A 19,226-nucleotide genomic window follows, 5' to 3' on the forward strand; every position below is an offset into this window, starting at 1 on the left:
TCTAGAAGGGGAAAGGGCTGGGGCAAACATACCCATTCTTTTAATAGGCACACATCACTACTATTCACATTTCTTCGGCAGGAACTCAGTGAAATGACCCTACCTAGTTATAACAAAGTCCAAGAAGTACTTACTTTTTTCTCCCTGGAGGTAAGGTAAATGTAACAAGCTAAAATATGGGGTTCTATTACAAAAGGACAAACGAGAGAATGGAAATTAAGAGATGAGTAGCAATCTCTGCCAAAGAAAACACAGAAATGTTTTGAATCCACAATAATACAAAATGCCTAGATTCCAGTAGTGAAACTGGGGATGTAACTGGGCAAACCAAAAAATTACTTTTACACATCTACTCATTTACCAAAAAAACTCAAACATAGAACAACATTAAAAAAATTAAATTAGTGCTATTATTTTCCTTTTCTGATCTAAATATTTTAAGTCCTTTATTTAAAGCAGCAAATAAACGTGTACCTGTACCTAATAAAAATCAATCATAACCATCACACAGAATCAGAAACTTTATTTACTAAAACACTTTACAACATTATACTGTTATTGGACAATCATTTATTTAAAATATTCTAAATACTTACAAAAATAAATCAAATATTGCTTCTATTTTTCAAGTGTCAAAGTCTTTGCCATGGAAAATAGAAAGGACCTTTTATAAACTAAACATTACAATTAAGCTACATCATGTTTAATAACTGCACACCATTCTTTTGTGGTTGTGCTTTAGTGCTTTACAAATTCCCAAACGACTTTTTCGCAATGTACAGGTTCACAATAAGACTGTATGCATACAACCATATACACTCATTTTACAGCGGAATGGTTCTTGTTAAATATACACAGAGAGAACCTAACACGGTAGTATTGTACCCTATAAACCACCCCAAAGAGCCAGATGTGCCACTATACAGAAAAAAGTATAGGTGTACAAGCATTATCTAACATTCAAATCAGCACTCCAGTATCCAAGATGATACCTTCATGAGGAATGCCCAGTTTAATGTTTCTAGACAATAATTTAACTCACCCGAAGGTATTTTTCCCATTGATTTTTAGAGAAAGTGGAAGGGAGGGGAGGAGGGGGAAGATAATGGGGGGATAGGGGAAGAGAAAGAAATATCGGTTGGTTGTTTGCTGCACGCACCCGAACCTGGACTGGGGATCGAACCTGCAACCCACGTATGCACCCTTGATGGAGAATGGAACCCGAGACCCTTTGGTGCATGCACCAGTGCTCTAACCACTTAGAAACACTAGCCAGGGCAAGACATTAATTTTTAATCTATACTAAATCATTAGTTCAGCAGTCTTATTTATTAAAAAAATACAGTGAACTTACAATATTTCTCAATACATTAAGTTAATCTCAGGGTAAACATCATTGCCATATGTATACATACTTATTTTAAAAAGAGAAAGTAATATTAATTACACAGCAAATGCTCAAAATTAAAGATAATTTCCAAATGATCTGTGGTTTTACTTTATTATCACTGGGACATTCAACTCATTACCACATAAGATAAATGCTAAATTTCTCTTCCCTGGTATATGCACTTAAGCATCAGTTATAACACAGACATGTATAATTCATGGTTTATGAGGCATATTTATGATGCTTTACCACCCACAGGGTGTCAATCTCACTCTATTAACCAGATGTGGAAAACAATCTCACTTCTGATCAATTCCTGAATTTCCATATGATTAAATCACAATAATATAGAACTTTAAATTACATCAGTATTGTATAAATACTTATGTATCAAGCAATTTAAATTCTACTTATAAACTAGAAAAGTAGTAAATCACAAAATTTGCTTTTTCTCTATTAAGATAAAAGAATCTAGCTTTAAGTCCTTATTCATAAATTGCACAAATTACTTAGAAATTCCAAGTATAATCGAAAATTTGTGAGCAATTGAATTGTGAAAATATTAATTTATTGGCATTGATGTTTTACAATAAATTTCATTAAAAGGGAGCTTGAAGAGGTTGTAAATTTTCAATTATAAGCAAGTAGTAAATACCAAAGGAGCTCATGTCTTACACTGACCAAAATATTCTAAAATGCCATATATGTAGAAAATTTTAATTGGCATGCTAATACATTTTCATTTCACCAAAAGTCACAGGCACGCAGAGACTATAAGGCTATATGAAGAAGCAAACCAACTATAAAACTGCACTGAAAAAAGACACCAAAATCTAAGAGGTAGTCAACAGAAGTAACTCTGATAAAACAAAATATCCTGACAGATGTGCCCTAATCTCAGAGACCAAAATACAGTATGAAAGCAATTCTTGTATTTTCAGTAATTTAAAAAAAATTTACTAGTAGAGAATCAAAAAACCAAGAATCTAAGTAAGTAACACTGCAAATGGAACAATATTTATATTTTCAAGGAAAGGCCAAGAATAAACTCGAGACCCAAGGAGGTCTACAGCCTGCAGGCCAAACCTGAACTAACACCAGTTTTTGTAAGTTTTATTGAAATACAACCACGCCTATTTGGTTTACATACTGTGTATGGCTACTGCTTTCATACTTAAGGGCAGAGCTGATTTACCTGCTACTGATCACATGGCCAACAACACCTAAAGTAACTACTATCTGCCCCTTTACAGAAAAGTGTGCTGACCCCTGCCTGGACTACGCACAAGCGGATAAGTGTGCAGCTGTTGAAGAGTACTGGAAAGATTAACTATGAATGTCACAACACAAGCTATTCAACTTTAAGGAATGCAAATGCTAGTTTTGCCACAATTCAATTCCTTTTCAAACTGAAATAGACCTGACATTTTCTTCTTTTTACTTTTCAATGTTATTATAAGAAGAGTTAGCATGGCACTGTTCAGTAGAACTTTCTGCAATGATGGAAATACTTTATATCTGCACTAATTCTGTAGCCATTAGCCAATGTGGATACTAAACATTTGAACTGTGGCTGGTGCAACCAAAAACTTAATTTTAATTAGCTTAACTAAAATTGCCACATGTGGCTTGTGGCTACAATATTGAACAGCACATATTTTACTAAACTAATTAAAATTCTAACAAGTAACTCTTGAAAAATGAGAAAGTAACACCTTTGAAAATAATGGGCTTTGGACAGAAACGAACTGAATATCATAAACACAGCCCAAGACAGATTGCTTTCTTATTAAACAAAATTAACTTGATTCCAAATTGTTTCATTGCTGCACCATTTCTTCTTAGGAGGCAAAATTATTATAGCATTTTTAGCAGAAATCCTGATAATTTTATGCTTAAAAGTAAAATAATTATTATCGTTATTATATTAAAGAGCATGTGGATGTTTCACACAAAGTATATTTTTAGCTTGTTTCCCATCAGAAAATCAATTTATCCACTTACCCTTCCCATTTCCACCATGCCGAATAGAAGCCCTGTTTATAGTAGGTAACAGAAGTATATAACCTCTTCTGAATCTGCAAAACTTACTATTAGTCACTTTGCTATAACAAAGTAATTTCAACAATCAAAACTTCCAAATGTCATATCTTCTACTTCACGATAAGATATACCCATTCAATGACAGAGTTAGAGACTAGAGGTCAAGCCTTATATATATCAAGTAAAAAAATACAACTCTTTTATAGTTCTACATGTGCCTACCTTAAGGTTATTTTTATATGGACCAAAACAACAAAATGAATATAGATGCATTTTTAAATTACTTATTACTGATTACACATTGCAAATTAACCAATTTACTGACACAAATGAAAACACTAAACTAAAATATACAAAGTCAATTTGAAATTATAATAGTCTCAAAACACAAATGTTTAGGTGGGTGCCTAATTACGTCTTCTAATTATTCAAATGTGCTCCCTCAGAGAAATAGCTAATTCTATATTTTGCTTTCAATGTCAGCCAGCAAACTTAATTCCGTGCCTCTTGAACAGCTGATATCCAGCATCATAAACATCTTTTTTTCAGTCTGGTAGTTGGTTGAAAGACACAAACTATTTTAAGGGCACTTCTGCTTGTTGTCTTTAGCAGTTTAATCAGAGGTTGCAGCAGGAACTTTAACAGAGAGATTTCTTCGGGAGTTGGTGATGTGCCGCTGCTGTGCTAGGAAAGACCGTGCAGGAGGACAAGCAGCAGGGTCTTTGCCAGCCCCACTGCTGCTCACAAGTCTAGATTCCATCCCCAGTTTCTGGAATGCTAGACTCTGAACAAAAATAAATAAAAAATAAAATGACTACTTAGAGTTAGAGTTTAAAGTGCTTTCTACAGACATAAAGTTATTTAATCCTCAAAACAATACTACAAAGCTGGTGTTTGCCTCGTTTTTTAATTTAAAGAATAAGAATGCAGAAGTTAATTCATCTGTACCTGGTACTGCTAGTAAGAAGAAAATAAGGGCATAAAACCTAGTTTCTCTATGTAAATCCACTAAATATAAAATCATTAAAAATAGCACCTTAAAATAATGCTCTAGAACTAACTTTAATTACAAGAACAATTAAAATAAAAAGGTTCCAAAGCAAATTTCTGCGTTTGGGCAATCACTCCACCCACAATGAGCACCCATAACACAATATAAAAGCTTGGGTCAAAGGTTACCCTAGGTGTGACCCCTGGATTAACATTAGCACCAACAAGAATTTGTTAAAAAATGTAAGTTCTACCTGTAAATGCTACCCAGACCTAGTGAGTAAGAAGCTCTGTAGGAGAGTCCAATATTTTAACAAAGTCTTCAGATGCATGCTTAAGTTTGAAAACCACAATCTAGTTCAAATTTACTATGATCTATCTACGTATTGATACCTGACAAAATTACTATAGTTGTGGCTATTGGGTTTCTTAGTAAGGGAAATCATTTCTTCTTTCTCACTAGACCACATCACACAAGTTTACTGAACTGAGAATAATTAGTGATTAGTATAAGACACAGAATCAAGTAGATGCTCAAAACATATAACTTGAAAAATGAATAAATAATGCATTATTTAGCTTTAATATTTTTAATGATTTATGTACCAAAAGGCCACAGAGATCTGGGAAGATGGCGGCAGTTTAGGTGGAAGCTACACTAACCTCCTCCCCAGACCAAAATGGAATTACAACTAAAGAATGAAAAAATCATCCTGAATAACTAACTGAAGACAAGCTTGAGAGAAGCCTTATAACCACAGACTCACAGAAGTCACACCAAGAATGGTAGGAAGTGCAGAGGCATGAGAAGGCTGGCTGGGCTCCTATGGGGAGCAGCTAAAGTTCTGGAGAAATATCTCAGCTGTGGGAGTGGGGGGGAGTTATTGCCCCTGAGAAGTATAGGGTCTAAACCCCAATGCAAGCTCCCAAGCCTAGAACAACAGAACTGGGAAAGGAGCCCACATAACACCCAGCTATGAAAAGCAGTGGGGTTTCTGTCTACCAGGGAGAGACAGAATAGAGATGGAAGCACCCTCTTAAAGGGTCAACACAGAATATTTCGTTTGCAGCCACTCACCCTGGCTCTGGCAGAGAGAGGGCAGTGAACTGGAGCTGCATGAGGAGAGTCTAGGGTTGGTGGCTCTGGGGAGAGAGCTGAAGGGTCAGCCGCCAGGATCCTTGTGCTGAGTCATTCCTGCATACTGCAGAAGCCATCTTTCTCCAGCAAAGCATTCCCCTCCATGTGGCATCAGCCTGGGGGTAAGCAATAGTCCTACCTGCTGCATGCCTCTTGTCCTACCCTGTGGAGTTACACCCTGCTGAGGAGTACAGCCTGAGGTTCTTTCAGTAACTAAACCTACCAGGCAGCCTACAAGCAGAGGCGGAACTCTGGGTACTTTGAAACAAAGCCAGCCTTGGTGCTCAGTTTGGTGCTTTCTGCATGCACCTAGGTCCAGCAAGGGGAGCCACAAGCTGTGGATCACTGATAGCAGCAAACAGGTTGCCCAGAGCCAGTCATAGGCAGTGCCTGACATAGGCCTGCAGCTGAATCCCCCTCAAGAGGCCCAGAACCAATACACCCAGTGGCCAGTTTCAGACAACAACAGAGCAGAATCCAGTAAGCTTCACAAGCAACATTTCTTCAGGAAGACATTGTCAGGCATCAAACCCTGCCAAGGCAAATTCCATTTCATGTGATTATCAGCTGCACAACAGTTTGCATAATGCCTTGGTGCTTAAGCCTCACAGCTGGACAGCCTGAGGGTCAAACGCATGCACGAACAGGCTAATAGTAATCAAGACTCAATTACAACAAGAGGGCCAACATAACACACACAGGAACATTCAGAGCACCCAGCTCAGGTGATCAAGGAGACTGCACCATTGGGTCCCACAGGACACCTACTACATAAGGCCACCCTAGTAAGACTGGGAGGCATAAAGAACTATCAGAAAGGAAAACTAAGAAAACAATTCCATTCAAAATTGCTTCAAAAAGAATAAAATACCCAGGAATAAATTTAACCAAGAATGTAAAAGACCTGTACTTGGAAAAGTATAAGACACCAAAGAAATAAACTGAAGAAGATGCAAAAAAAAAAAAAACACCAAAAAAAACCTGAAGAAGATGCAAATAAGTGGAAGCATATACCTTGTTCATGAATAGGAATAATTATCATTAAAATGTCCATTCTACCCAGAGAAATCTATGAATTCAATGCAATTTCTATCAAGATACCAATGGCATATGTCACACAATTATTCCCAAATTTTATATAGAACCACAAAAGACCCCAAATAGCAATATGATCATGAGAAAAAAGAACCAAGTGGGAGGACTCATACTACCTATCATCACACTGTACTACAAGGCCATAGTTATCAAAAAAGCATGGTGCTCAGCTGGTGTGGCTCAGTGGTTGAGTGTTAACCCATGAATCAGGAGGTCATGGTTCAATTACTGGTTAGGACACATGCCTGGGTTGTGGGCTTCATCCCCAATAGAGGGCTTGTAGGAGGCAGCCAATAGATGATTCTCTCTCATCATTGATGCTTCTATCTCTTTCTCCCTCTCCCTTAAATCAATAAAAACATATTTTTAAAAACACTTTTAAAAAACAGTATAGTACTACTGGCATAAAAAAAAAAGTCATATAGATCAATGGAACAGAAGAGATAGTCCAGAAATAACCCCATGCCTTTACAGCAATATTTGAACAAAGGAGGCAAAAACATACAATGGGGTAAAGCTAGTCTATTAATGCAAGTGTTGGAAAACTGGACAGATAAATGCAAAAAAAAAAAAAAATGAAACCAGACCATCATCTTACACCACACACAAGAATAAACTAAAAATGGATTACAGACTTAAACATTAGGCTCATAAAAATCCTAGAAGAAAACATAGGCAGTAAAATTACGGCCATTTCTCGTAGCAATATTTTTTTCTGATATATCTCCTAGGGCAAGGGAAACAAAGAAAAATGAACAAATAGAACTACATCAAACTAAAAAGTTTTTTCATAACACAGGAAACCATCTATAAAATGAAAAGACAATTCACTGAATGGGAGAACATATTTGCCCATACATTTGATAAGAGGTTAATATCCAAAATTTATAAATAACATAAACTCAACACCAAATAAAAACAAACAATCCAATTAAATAACAAAAAGGACATATAGATGGACAACAGACATATGAAAAGATGCTCAAGCTCATTAATCATCAGAGAGATGTAAATTAACACCACGATGAGATATCAGAATGGCTATCATTAATATATCAACAAACAAGGTGGGACTGAAGACTAGTGCAGCCACTGTGGAAAGCAGTATGGAGACACTTCAAAAAATTAAAATTGGAACTGCCTTATGACTCAGTGATTCCACTTCTGGGAATTTATCTGAAGAAACCAGAAACACTAATTCGAAAGAATATATACACCCCTATGTTCATTGTAATGTTATTTACAATAGCCATGATTTGGAAGTAACCCAAGTATCCATCAGCAGATGAGTGGATAAAAAAGCTCTGGTACATTTACACAATGGAATACCAGTTGGCCGTAAAAAGAAAATTTTACCCTTTGCGACAGCATGGATGGACCTGGAGAATATTATGCTAAGTGAAATAAGCCAGTCTGAGAGAGACAAGTGCCATATGATTTCACTCATATGTGGAATCTAATGAATAAACTGAGATAACAAGCAAAACAGAGACAGATTCTCGTAGATAGAGAGAAGATTGACATCTCTGGCATGGGAGCGGCTGGGGGATGGTGGAGGGATTGAGCAAAAAACAAAAAACAAAAAGAACTCATGGACAACAGTGTGGTGATTGCATGGGGAGGAGGTAGTGGAGGTGAAGGAAGGTATGGAAGGATTAATGGTGATGAAAAATATATATATATATATTTTTAAAAGGGCCACAGGAGAACAAAGAAAATAATCCATAGTCCTCTATATTAACTAGGATGATTAACCCATGATGGAAGATTCTGGGAACACTTCACAAGTAATTTCCTTCAAAGCCTTGTTAAATTAAGTCAGATTTTACCAAATAGAGCAGTGAAGGAAAGAAAAGAGAACAAAAAGTTTGATGGCATGAAAGAAACAAAGCATGTCTAAGGAGGGACAACTAGTTCTATGTGGTGAAGCACAGGGGGGTCTATAAATTAATATTCTCTCATACTAAATAAGCAGCACTTATGGTAGGTTGTGCTTGCATTAATATCTATTCTAGCTGATTAGAATAACCCAAAAGAACCATGAAATGCTATGTTTCTTGAAAACATCCTACAGATATTCAGAGTAAAAAAGCAAAAACATTTTAAATTATTTTATATTATTTTTCTCCTTGTAAGGACAATTACTGAGGAGTAGTCCCTGGATTTAAAAACAAAAACAAAAAACAAATACATTAAAGGACACACTGAGAGGGTTCAGGGGATGTTAAAATAAATGCTGATTATTAGAAGCACTTCATGTTGCATTACACAGATATTCACATTTCTAAAGAAACCTTTTATGCAACACAAATATAATGTTTTAACTCAAATAATGCAATTTTAAAAATATTTATGGATTGTTGCATGTACACTTCATGTGCTTTAAGTAAAGGTGGATGAGTCATGAGATCAATTTACTGATTTTGAAAAAGTAAAAATCAACTAAACACATTAAACTAAAATATATAGTTAATTGGGATTATGACCAACATTTAAAAAAAAAAGAGTATGACAGAAAATATCTTAATGCAATGCACATAGGCTAACTTGTTTACATATATAATATGTGTATATAGTGATCTGTGGTATAAATACATTTTCATCAATGTTTCCTGATCAAAATGTTTGATAAACACTGTTCTAAACATCCAATCATTGGCTGAATTTCAACTCACCTTATTATACCAGGCAGAAACAATTAGTTTTTCTTCATAATCACGGAATTTTGCTACTTTACATTCACTCTGGAAAAAGAAAGGAAGACTACTAAAATCCCCCAAATAACCCCAAATTACTAAAAATAGTAACAACATTTCTTTGTATGTTCATTATTGAGAGAATTGGGTGAATGCATTTTGAGGTATAAAAAATTGTCGAAACATAGATTTCATGGAGAAATGCATGTATAACAGCTTTATAAAGAAGTAAGATTGCGACTAGTAAATCTTTATTTCAAGAATTTTACTGGTAAAACAGGTATTAAAAAACAAAAACAAAGCCCACAAGAACTAGTGATTCTTATGCTACTATCCTTTATATCTAGAAAAAAGTAACAACTGGTTTAGGTAACAAAACAGAGCTGCACCTATTTTGAAGAGTAAAAACTAAGGAGAAGAAGGATGTAATAAAAAATATCCCAGGAAATCTTTTAAATCTCCTATAAGGCTTAGTGTAGGTTTTTATCTCTCAGTTCTTAATAACCTGTGTACTAGATTGCCTGTGGTCATAGTTACAAGCCACCTTAGTGACAGACATCCATTTCTTAATTACTCTAATACAACTACTTTTATTATTTTACTGAGTACCAGATATAGTTGATTCATTAAAAAAATCATAACCTTAACACATTTGAATGTTTTCACAGCAAGATGCTGATGATACAAAAAGCATACAGAAAATGAGGGAGGCAAGATGCCTTTCTTCTGGCTCACACCCACTCCAGGCAAACACTCCCCAAGAAAGATGGCAGATAGAATAACCTCTGCTATTTATCTTACTCTACTCTTCTTTCTACTTTTTTCAGTGTACAGATAAATACACAAATTAAAGGCCCAGATGCTGTGACTTAGAGCCCTAGAGGTAGAGGCACCACTCTTCCATCATACATGTTGGGGAGCTGCATTTCAAGCACCAAAAATGCTGTCCATTCTCACTGGCTTTTGATGGGAAGTGAATAGTCAGAGCAACTTAGATTTCAGAGACTCAGTCCACGTCTCATTACTTGGACCAGAGAGGAATGGTGATTACTTTTTTTTTGATTGATTGATTTTTTTTTTTTGATTTTTTTTTTTAGAGAGGGAGAGAGAGAAACATTGAACGGCTGCCTTCTGCACACCCCCTACAGGGGATCAAGCTTTTAATTCAGGCATTGATTGCCCTGACCAGTAATCAAACCAGCAACCTTTAGGTGATTGTTTGATTACCAACTAACTGAGCCACACTGGCCAAGGAGAAAGATGATCACTTTAAGATAAGTTACTAATAAAGCTGACAACTTGGCCTCTGATTTATGTAATATTTAATGGTGGGAGTACAGAGATATAAGATACAGCCTCTGGCCTCAGTTCACAGCCTTCTAGCCTAATTCAAAGAATACTACTGTGGAATGAATTCATGAGTTCACAGTGCATGGACAAACTCTGGAGAGAGAATTAATTTTGCTTAAGGAATCCAGGGAAAGCTTTACCCAGGAAGACATCTGAGTTGAATCCTCAAGAATGAATAGCATTTCTGCAGAGAGATACCCGCTAACCAGTGCTTTTTAAAACAGCCAATATGGCCTGAACGGGAACTTATAGAAAGTACACATAAGACTGTTGTATATTCTGGGTATTCAAGTCTTTAAATCTTTAAATAAAATATTTTTACCACAGCCCATATCTACTGGCTCAGAAATGACACGAAGAAAGTGATAAGTGAACATAACGTGTTTCTTTGAAATAAAGCATTCCTATTTGATTCAAATAGAAACCAATTATCAATTATGAGAATTTCAAGGTGAGTATATAGAATTCAACAGGGCTCTGCAATTACCCATATGTGATTATGAGGAAGTATATACTGACTTCAAGAATAACATCAAATCTCACTACAGTATTAAGAACAGAAGTTTTGTGAAACACTTTGCAAAGAAAAGTAGAACATGCCCAATTATAAAAATCTAAGAATATACAATTCGGTATTGACATACTTATACTTCACCCAGTTCATGATATAAAAATAACTCTAAAATTTAAAGATGTTACTACCACCATAACTTTGCATGGTCAGTAACAAACTGGCACTTTATTCAAGGGCTTACTGAGATTTTGAAGTACTTCCTTCTCTCAGGAATTCCACCTAGTAAGTTTGTTTGGGTCCCCATGGGACCAGGGAAAAGAGATAAGATATATTTGGTGAACTGAATACAGTTCTCTATTTAAAAGGTGAGCTTGGTTTCTTTTTCATTTCATTTCCTTTTTTTTTTTTTCTGAATGAACTCTCATCCACATAATTTTAAAAGGAGTATGATAGTGGAGTCTATTAAAAACTCATAAGAGACATCCATAGGCTGGCTGTTACGAGGGAGGGAGATACAATGCAGCAGAGAGCACAAACTGCAGAGACCAATCTCGTGGGCCAGTGAGATGCTCTGCAATGAACACACAGTGCTAAAACAGAGTATTTCTAACTTCTTGTGAGACTTGATCATTAATGGCTAATATATGTCAACAGTTAATTATCAGGATTATACAGAATAATTAAGAGGAGAGGTATGAATATGAAGTTTTACCTCCAGAATCTCAATTCTTCTCTCTTTCTCTGCCAACTGCTTTCTAAGCAGCATTATTTCAGCTGATGCTGGATTTAATTTAGGATCTAAAGTTTTTATTACCTGTTTAAAGAAAAAAAAGTATGTTCACTTTATCTTATAAAATGTTGAAATGTAAGAACACAGTCTACAAAATCAGTGTAGTGGAAAATTATACAGAAAGTGATCCAGCAACTACTATAATTTGTCTCATAATTTAATTTTAATTACAAAATAATTTATTCTATAGGTGAGAAAGAGAATAAAAATTCAGTACAAAAATGAAAAAATCCCCATCTCAAAATCAAATGTCCCTTCTCCAAGGCTCAATAATCAGGGATAGTTATTTGGCCTTAACCATCCTTGAGCACTGAAGTCTTGAAACATATCGAAAATGAGACTGAATGACTGCATGAAGCAGAGTGCCTCCCCCACTGATGACTGGATTTCATGTAACATTCATTTTGCTAAGCCTTAAGAAGATCTTGCAGTTTATCTGTTGCTATAGATACTATTTACGCCTTAATGAATATTATATAAAACTTAAACATAAAAAGGGCAGACATTAGCAATATTTTCAAACTTTATAATAAAACTAGGGGCCTAGTGCATGATTGAATCATGCACGTATAGGGTCCCCTACACGCTTTTGCTTTTCGTGGTGGAGCTGGGTGCCTGACAGGCACCCAGCTCCCCCACTTTTGATGGTCCGCGGCCTCTGAGGGGGGCTACCCTGCTGTTGAGAGGCGCAGGGGGCGGGACTCCCGCCCCCTGCGCCTCTCAACGGCCGCTGAGGGGGGCTGCCACGGACACCTGGCTACCCTGCCGTTGAGAGGTGCAGCTGGGTGTCCGCGGCAGGCCCCCTCAGCGACCGCGGATCTGGCCGTTGAGAGGTGCAGGGGGTGGGAGTCCCGCCCCCTGCGCCTCTCAATAGCAGGGTAGCCCCCCTCAGTGGCAGCGGATCCGTGCCTCTCAATGGCTGAATAGGCCACCCCGAGTCCCGCCCCCCAGCCTCCTGCCGCCCAATCGTGGGCGTAGCAGAGTGATGGTAATTTACATGTTACTCTATTATTAGATGGGATTCTTTTTTTTTCATTCAGTATATTGAAAACAGTACATTGACATTTTGTGAAAGAACACTTATAATTGGGAAAATATATGGTATTCATGAAAATAAAATATTTTATGAAAACGTCACTTTACAGATATTTAGTAAAAAATATAAAATAAAAAGATTAGTGTGGTGAACATTAGAACAGTATATAACTGCCTAAGCTAGACTAAATGCTAAAATACTTTCAAACAAATTTAAATAGCTAAATTTTCACAAAAGGCAAACATGCCTTCATTTTAAAGCTAACGGTGCTGTATATCACAGTGGTCATTTCCTCTAAAGAGGTCACTGCTGTCCATGCTTAACTGTTTCTGTAAGCCATGCGTTCATTTTACCTGAGGCTGATGAGTGAGAGGAGAGGATGGGAGGACTGACCTGGAACCCACCAGGAGCCTGACAGGCAAGACAGAGAGTGGGGAGGGAAGTGACTTGACAGGGAAACAAGAAGAGCAGTACAATCAGGTGGAACAGGCCTACTTAGCACCTGCGTCACAGAGGCGGGAGTTCTATAGGAAAGATCACTCACATTTCTTGCTTTCTCTAAGTACATTTTATATCGTTCCTCCATTGCTTTCATATCTTCATCTTTCTTTTGAAGAGCAGCTTCAAGTTCACTGATCTTTTGTGCTATTGTTGAAAATGAAATGAAATAATCAATTACTCCCTATTTAAAATACTCTATCCTCACACACAAAAATATACATTTATCACATTTATTTTCTAGGGACTAAAGAGAAACCTTTTATTCTTTGTAGTGAATTTTTATCTAAAACTTTTAAATTGCAACCAATACATCCTTGATCATTTCATATTATTTTTTTCTTAAAAATATCTATAATCTGCTTTATCTAGCTATTTCTCTTCTTTCAATTAAGCATTTCAATGAGCAAACATACTGTACAATTTTAGCACAACCATCATGAGAAAATAAAACATTCTTTTATGCAATGTTTGAAGTTCATTTTAATCTGATTTTAAATCCTTTTATTTATATTTTCATAGTGTTAATTCTATTATATTACAAAATGTTTGATACTCCTATATATCAATAAGTTCATGTTATTAGACTTACTTTTTTGCATTAAGATTATATCATTTATTACTTAATCACTAAAAATTATCATAGCACTTATTTGCAATGTATGTATCTATACTTTGTCCAAAAACTTATACATAATTCTTGTATTCGTCAACTAAAAAGGGCAAGTCCTTAGAACCAGGTTTTTACAAATACCTACCATTCTGGTTTACATCTGGCTGAAGATCTTCAATGAGCTCTTGTTTCTTCTGTAATTCTTCATGTACCTCTGTTAGTTTTTCCCTAAGCAGTAGAAAGAAGAGCAAGGAGCTTTGGAGCCAAACAGATCTAAGAATGAAAACTGGTTTTCTGCCACATAATATTTGTGGATTGTGGGCTCATCACTTTCTGATCCTTACTCTCCTCACCTAGGAAATGGGAATAATATCTGCCAAATATTATAGGGATTGTTGTGAAGAAGTAAATTGGTTGGCACATGCTGGGTGCAAAAAATGTGAAATTATTCCCCCTACAACCTTTGCTTCCTAAGAAAGTTACAACAGGTATTTTATAGGATAAACATCCCTTTTTCCACATAATCTAGTGCTGATAGTTGCCAGCTCTGTAAACCCCTCAATGGCATCAGTAAATGAAAAAATTGAGCGTTGGGATCACTGGCAGGCAGGCTGAACCTTCTAGCACATTTTTTCTTTTCACTTTTTGATGGCAATGGTGAACATTCAATTGGAATCAGGGTATTTGTTTTCTTTTTTTTTTCTTTCCAATTTTTTTTATTAAGGTATTATATGTGTACATATCTTACCATTGCCCCCCCCACCCCACTCCCATATATGCCCTCACCCCCCAGAGTTTTGCGTCCATTGGTTATGCTTATATGCATGCATACAAGTCCTTTGATTGATCTCTTATCTCCCCCATCTCTCCCTAACCTTCCCCCTGTAATTTGACAGTCTGTTTGATGCTTTACTGTCTCTGTATCTATCTTTTTGTTCAATTTTATAATGTTCTTTATTATCCATAAATGAGTGAGATCATGTGGTATTTTTCTTTCATAGGGTATTTGTTTTCATAAACAAAATCAGAAAAGGATATTAACTTTAAATCCTTTTAAAACCCTTCCCCTCTCATATTTGAAATGAAATACCAATTCTACTTACATATGAGCTTCCAACTTCTGCTTTAGGTTGCTGGACTATAAAAATTAAAAACAGTTGCTGTAAGATAACTATTGTGGCAACAATAAATTTTCCAGACATCAGAATCACTTTATCTCCTTTTGAAGGCATATTATTTAAAATATAAATGTGCTAAAAATTTATATATCTAATAATAAACTTTTAAAAACATAAAATTAGGTACTTTTCACTTCAAAAGGAAAGGAAAGAAGAATAGGAAATGAAATAAGATGAGTACAATAGTAAAAAGAAAATGCTTCATATTTCTGAATACAATGCAAATACAATTTGAACTTGAAGAAAAATAGAAAATGCAAGCTGAACGTGATATATGGAGGAGTATCAAACACTGAAATGGCTACAGAATAATTTATCCTATATAATAAAAGGCTAATATGCAAATCAACCAAATGGCAGAATGACCAGTCGCTATGATGCACACTGACCACTAGGGGGCAGACGCTCAACGCAGGAGCTGCCCTCTGGTGGTCAGTGAGCTTCCACAGGGGGAGTGCCGTTCAGCCAGAGGCCGGGCTCATGGCTGGCAAGCCCAGCAGCGGTGGCATAGCAGCACTAAGGATGTCTGACTAAGCCGTCAGTCGGAGATCCCCCGAGGGCTTCTGGACTGCGAGATGGTGCAGACTGGGCTGAGGGATGACCCCCCCCCCCCCCCCGCCCGCGCCCAGCCCGAGTGCACGAATCTTGTGCACCGGGCCTCTAGTTTAAAATAAAATGCTTAAGATTTTAGGACTTTAATGAAGAATGGACTGAAATAACTAACTTATCTTTATAATAAACCTTAATCATTATAAATGCAAACACTTTAATATTAATATAAAAATGAAGTCATTAGATTTTGTTAAAAAATAAAATTCAAAACATAAAATTTCCTTTAAAAAAACCCAGAAATTAAAATTGCAATAGTAGTTCTGTATCACCTACTGAATAGCTGCAGAGCTTAAAATATAAATTTGAGCCCTGTCAGTGTTGCTCAGAGGTTAGAGCATTGGCCCGTGCACCAAAGGGTCACAGGCCCGATTCCTGGTCAAGGGCATGTACCTAGATTTACGGTTTGTTCCCCAGCCCAGGTCAGGATGCATGCAGGAAGCAACTAATTAATGTGTCTCTCTCACATGGTGTTTCTCTCTCTCTTTCCTCCCCAACTCATTTTCCTCCCTTCCTTCCACTCTCTGAAAATCAATGGAAAAAATATCCTCGTGTGAGGGTTAACCAAAACAAATATATCTCTAAATTTACATATATATACATATATGTCTATATGTCTACATAACTATATCTTTCTATCTTTATGTATATAATTTGGACACTAACACAATTTTTTAAAAGATAAATTTAAAATTTTAATCCAAAATGTACTCCTCCAAATAGATCTGATTTTTCAATTATTCCCTAATGTGTCTTAAAAATATATTTGTATTAGAGAGGTTACAATACCGTATATATGCACATATGAGATGCCGCCATGCATGAGACGATTTCTATTTTCCAAGCCCCCAGGGAAAAAAGAAAAAATCATATAAAGCATAAAAAAGACAGAAAGGAAATGTAACCCTTTCAATTTTCCTTTTCATCTCTTTATTCTTCTGAGTTTTCTCCCCCCATCAACACAGGTAGAATCACCTAAAACTCCATCTAATCAATGTCTACCTAACACACAATTAGCCCTATCTTTTTTCTGTTGTTTTAGTTAAATACATCCCTCCCTCAATTGTTACTTCTTTCTTTTATCCTCTCTATACATAGAGATCCAACTATAGGAACACTGCTAAGTATATTTAGGCAGTTTGATTTAAAAAACAAAAAAACTGATTTGAGAGAGAGGAAGGGAGAGGGACAGAGAGTTAGAAACATCAATGATGAAAGAGAATCATTGATCAGCTGCCTCCTGCACACCCCCCAATGAAATGTAGACTGCAACCCAGGCATGTGCCATGACCAGGAATCTAACCATGACCTCCTGGTTCATGGGTAAATACTCAACCACTGAGACACACTGGCGTTGTTTGATCTTTTTTAAGTTCTTTTTCCAAGTTCTCTTATTTCCGCTCTCAAAATATATGCTATCAAAATCCATTAGAAATGGCAAGGTCATGAGCTAGAATGGAAGGGGGCAATGTCTTCAAGACTGCATTAAGGTTTCTGTCCTTTGGAGGTTGGTATAAAACACTTCTTAACTGTTCTTTTGGTAGAAATTATTTTCTCATTCTTTTTCTTATTAAAAGTTTTCCTCATTTCTAGCTGATGCTTACTCTCACTAGAGTTTTTCTCAGGCCAGCCCTGTTGGGTTCCCAGGAGAACTGGGAAGGCCTCAACTGCAGCAGGTCTCAGTCAGGAAGTGCTATGAACATAGTATTAGCTATTGAAGTAGGACAGATAGAAATCACCTTCCAATACATATGATCAATTTACAGGTTCCAAATTGGCAAAATAACTGCATCTGTTATGCAAATATATACGGTATTTAAGGGTGTCATCAATGATAAGGGTAGCACTTTCAAATACAAGGTTAATTTGGGCATCGGGACCTAACAGAGAAGCCAAAGAATAGAATCACCATAATTTTCCAGGTACTTACACTTTCTCCTTCAGACTTGGAGCCTTGTTCCTGTAAAGACTTCTGGAGATCTTCAATCTGCTGCTGCAATTCTTGGATGCGCTCTTTGCTCAGCCTATTTTAAGATGAGTTATATGTGTTTATTTCTATTGAAAGTCAAAGTAGTTAAGGATCTAGAAAAGATGCATTTATGCAATTTAACTCAAACTATGCATTTAATTGCAATAACAGATGCTGAACAATGTTCTGTGGCTAGGTATAGTATTCAGTATATAGGAGGCTACTTACAAGGATATCTACACTAATAAAAGAGAAACATGTAAATTGGCTGTACCTACGCTATGCCCACAAGCCACACCCTGTCGGAAGCCGCCCATTGTCCTCACTAGCAGAGAGGTGTGGACAAGGAACCCAGAAGGCTGGTCAACCTTGAAGCTCTGAAAGGTCAGAGCCAACCAACTCCCACATTTTAGTCTTATGTAAATCATTGCTGATTGGCTATTACTGGCTATGGGTTGATCCCAAACCTTAATAAAAGGGATAGCAAGGCCAGAGCGGAGGGTAGTCCTCCCCTTGAGGTGGGCTTCTGCCTGGCCCCCAATATTGCCAAATTAATACTTTCTAGTCTCTCTCATTTGTGTGTAGCCTCCTCCAGAACCCCAACCCTGAACCTGAACCCTGAACCACATGGGTCGTGGGGGTACACTCACAACTGGAGCCCAAACGGGGGTTCCTACAACACCCACCAGCCAATCAGGAGCAAGTATGCAAATTAACCCAACCAAGATGGCTGCGGCCACGGAGTGAGCAGGAGGCTTGGGTTTCCCCAGCAATAGAGGAAGCCAAGCTTCCCGCCCGCACTGGCCAGCCCTGGCCTTCACTCAATGTTACAAAGTTTCAATTATAGAAGATAAATAAATCCCAACAAAAATGGTGGCAGCCATGGAGCTGGAGAGAGCAGTACACTTGGATTGCCCCTGGCGATGGAGGAAGCCAAGCTTCCTGGCCAGTCCTGGCCTCCGCTCAAGGCTACAAAGTTTCAATTATAGAAGATAAATAAATCCCAGATAACAGAGACTCCACTTGGGTCACCGGGGGGCGTGGCCAGCCTGCAAACCACCACAGGCCCCTCGCCCAGGCTACCCGACGCCCCAAGGGAACCCCCACCCTAATCTGGGACAACCTTCAGGGTAAACCAGCCGGCCCCCACCTTGCACCAGGCCTCTATCCTATCTAATAAAAGAGTAATATGCAAATTGACCTTCACTCCCACACACAAGATGGCTGCCCCCATGTGGACACAAGATGGACACCACAAGATGGCCAGCAGGGGAGGGCAACTGGGAGGGACCAGGCCTACAAGGGAGGGCAGTTGGG

The 19,226-nt window shown here is 37.2% G+C and overlaps 2 protein-coding genes across 2 annotated transcripts in view; one reads left to right on the top strand and one right to left on the bottom strand.

The window, feature by feature from the left end:
• Nucleotides 1-2,738, top strand: part of CYP2J2 (cytochrome P450 family 2 subfamily J member 2) — a 38,397-nt gene extending 35,659 nt beyond the window's left edge. The window contains exon 9 of the mRNA XM_079776862.1: nt 2,644-2,738. Coding sequence (XP_079632988.1) covers nt 2,644-2,720 — 77 coding nt within the window. The 3' untranslated portion in view covers nt 2,721-2,738. The remainder of the gene's footprint in view (nt 1-2,643) is intronic.
• Nucleotides 509-19,226, bottom strand: part of HOOK1 (hook microtubule tethering protein 1) — a 75,576-nt gene continuing 56,858 nt past the window's right edge. Inside the window, exons 16-22 of the mRNA XM_079776860.1 lie at nt 17,871-17,964; nt 15,257-15,291; nt 14,299-14,381; nt 13,587-13,687; nt 11,929-12,030; nt 9,332-9,400; nt 509-4,217 (exon numbers count right to left, since the gene is read on the bottom strand). Of these exons, the coding sequence (XP_079632986.1) occupies nt 4,047-4,217; nt 9,332-9,400; nt 11,929-12,030; nt 13,587-13,687; nt 14,299-14,381; nt 15,257-15,291; nt 17,871-17,964 (655 nt within the window). The 3' untranslated portion in view covers nt 509-4,046. The remainder of the gene's footprint in view (nt 4,218-9,331; nt 9,401-11,928; nt 12,031-13,586; nt 13,688-14,298; nt 14,382-15,256; nt 15,292-17,870; nt 17,965-19,226) is intronic.

The sequence above is a fragment of the Cnephaeus nilssonii genome (assembly GCF_951640355.1).
Source record: "Cnephaeus nilssonii genome assembly, chromosome: 7".
NCBI classification, from domain to species: Eukaryota; Metazoa; Chordata; class Mammalia; order Chiroptera; family Vespertilionidae; genus Cnephaeus; species Cnephaeus nilssonii.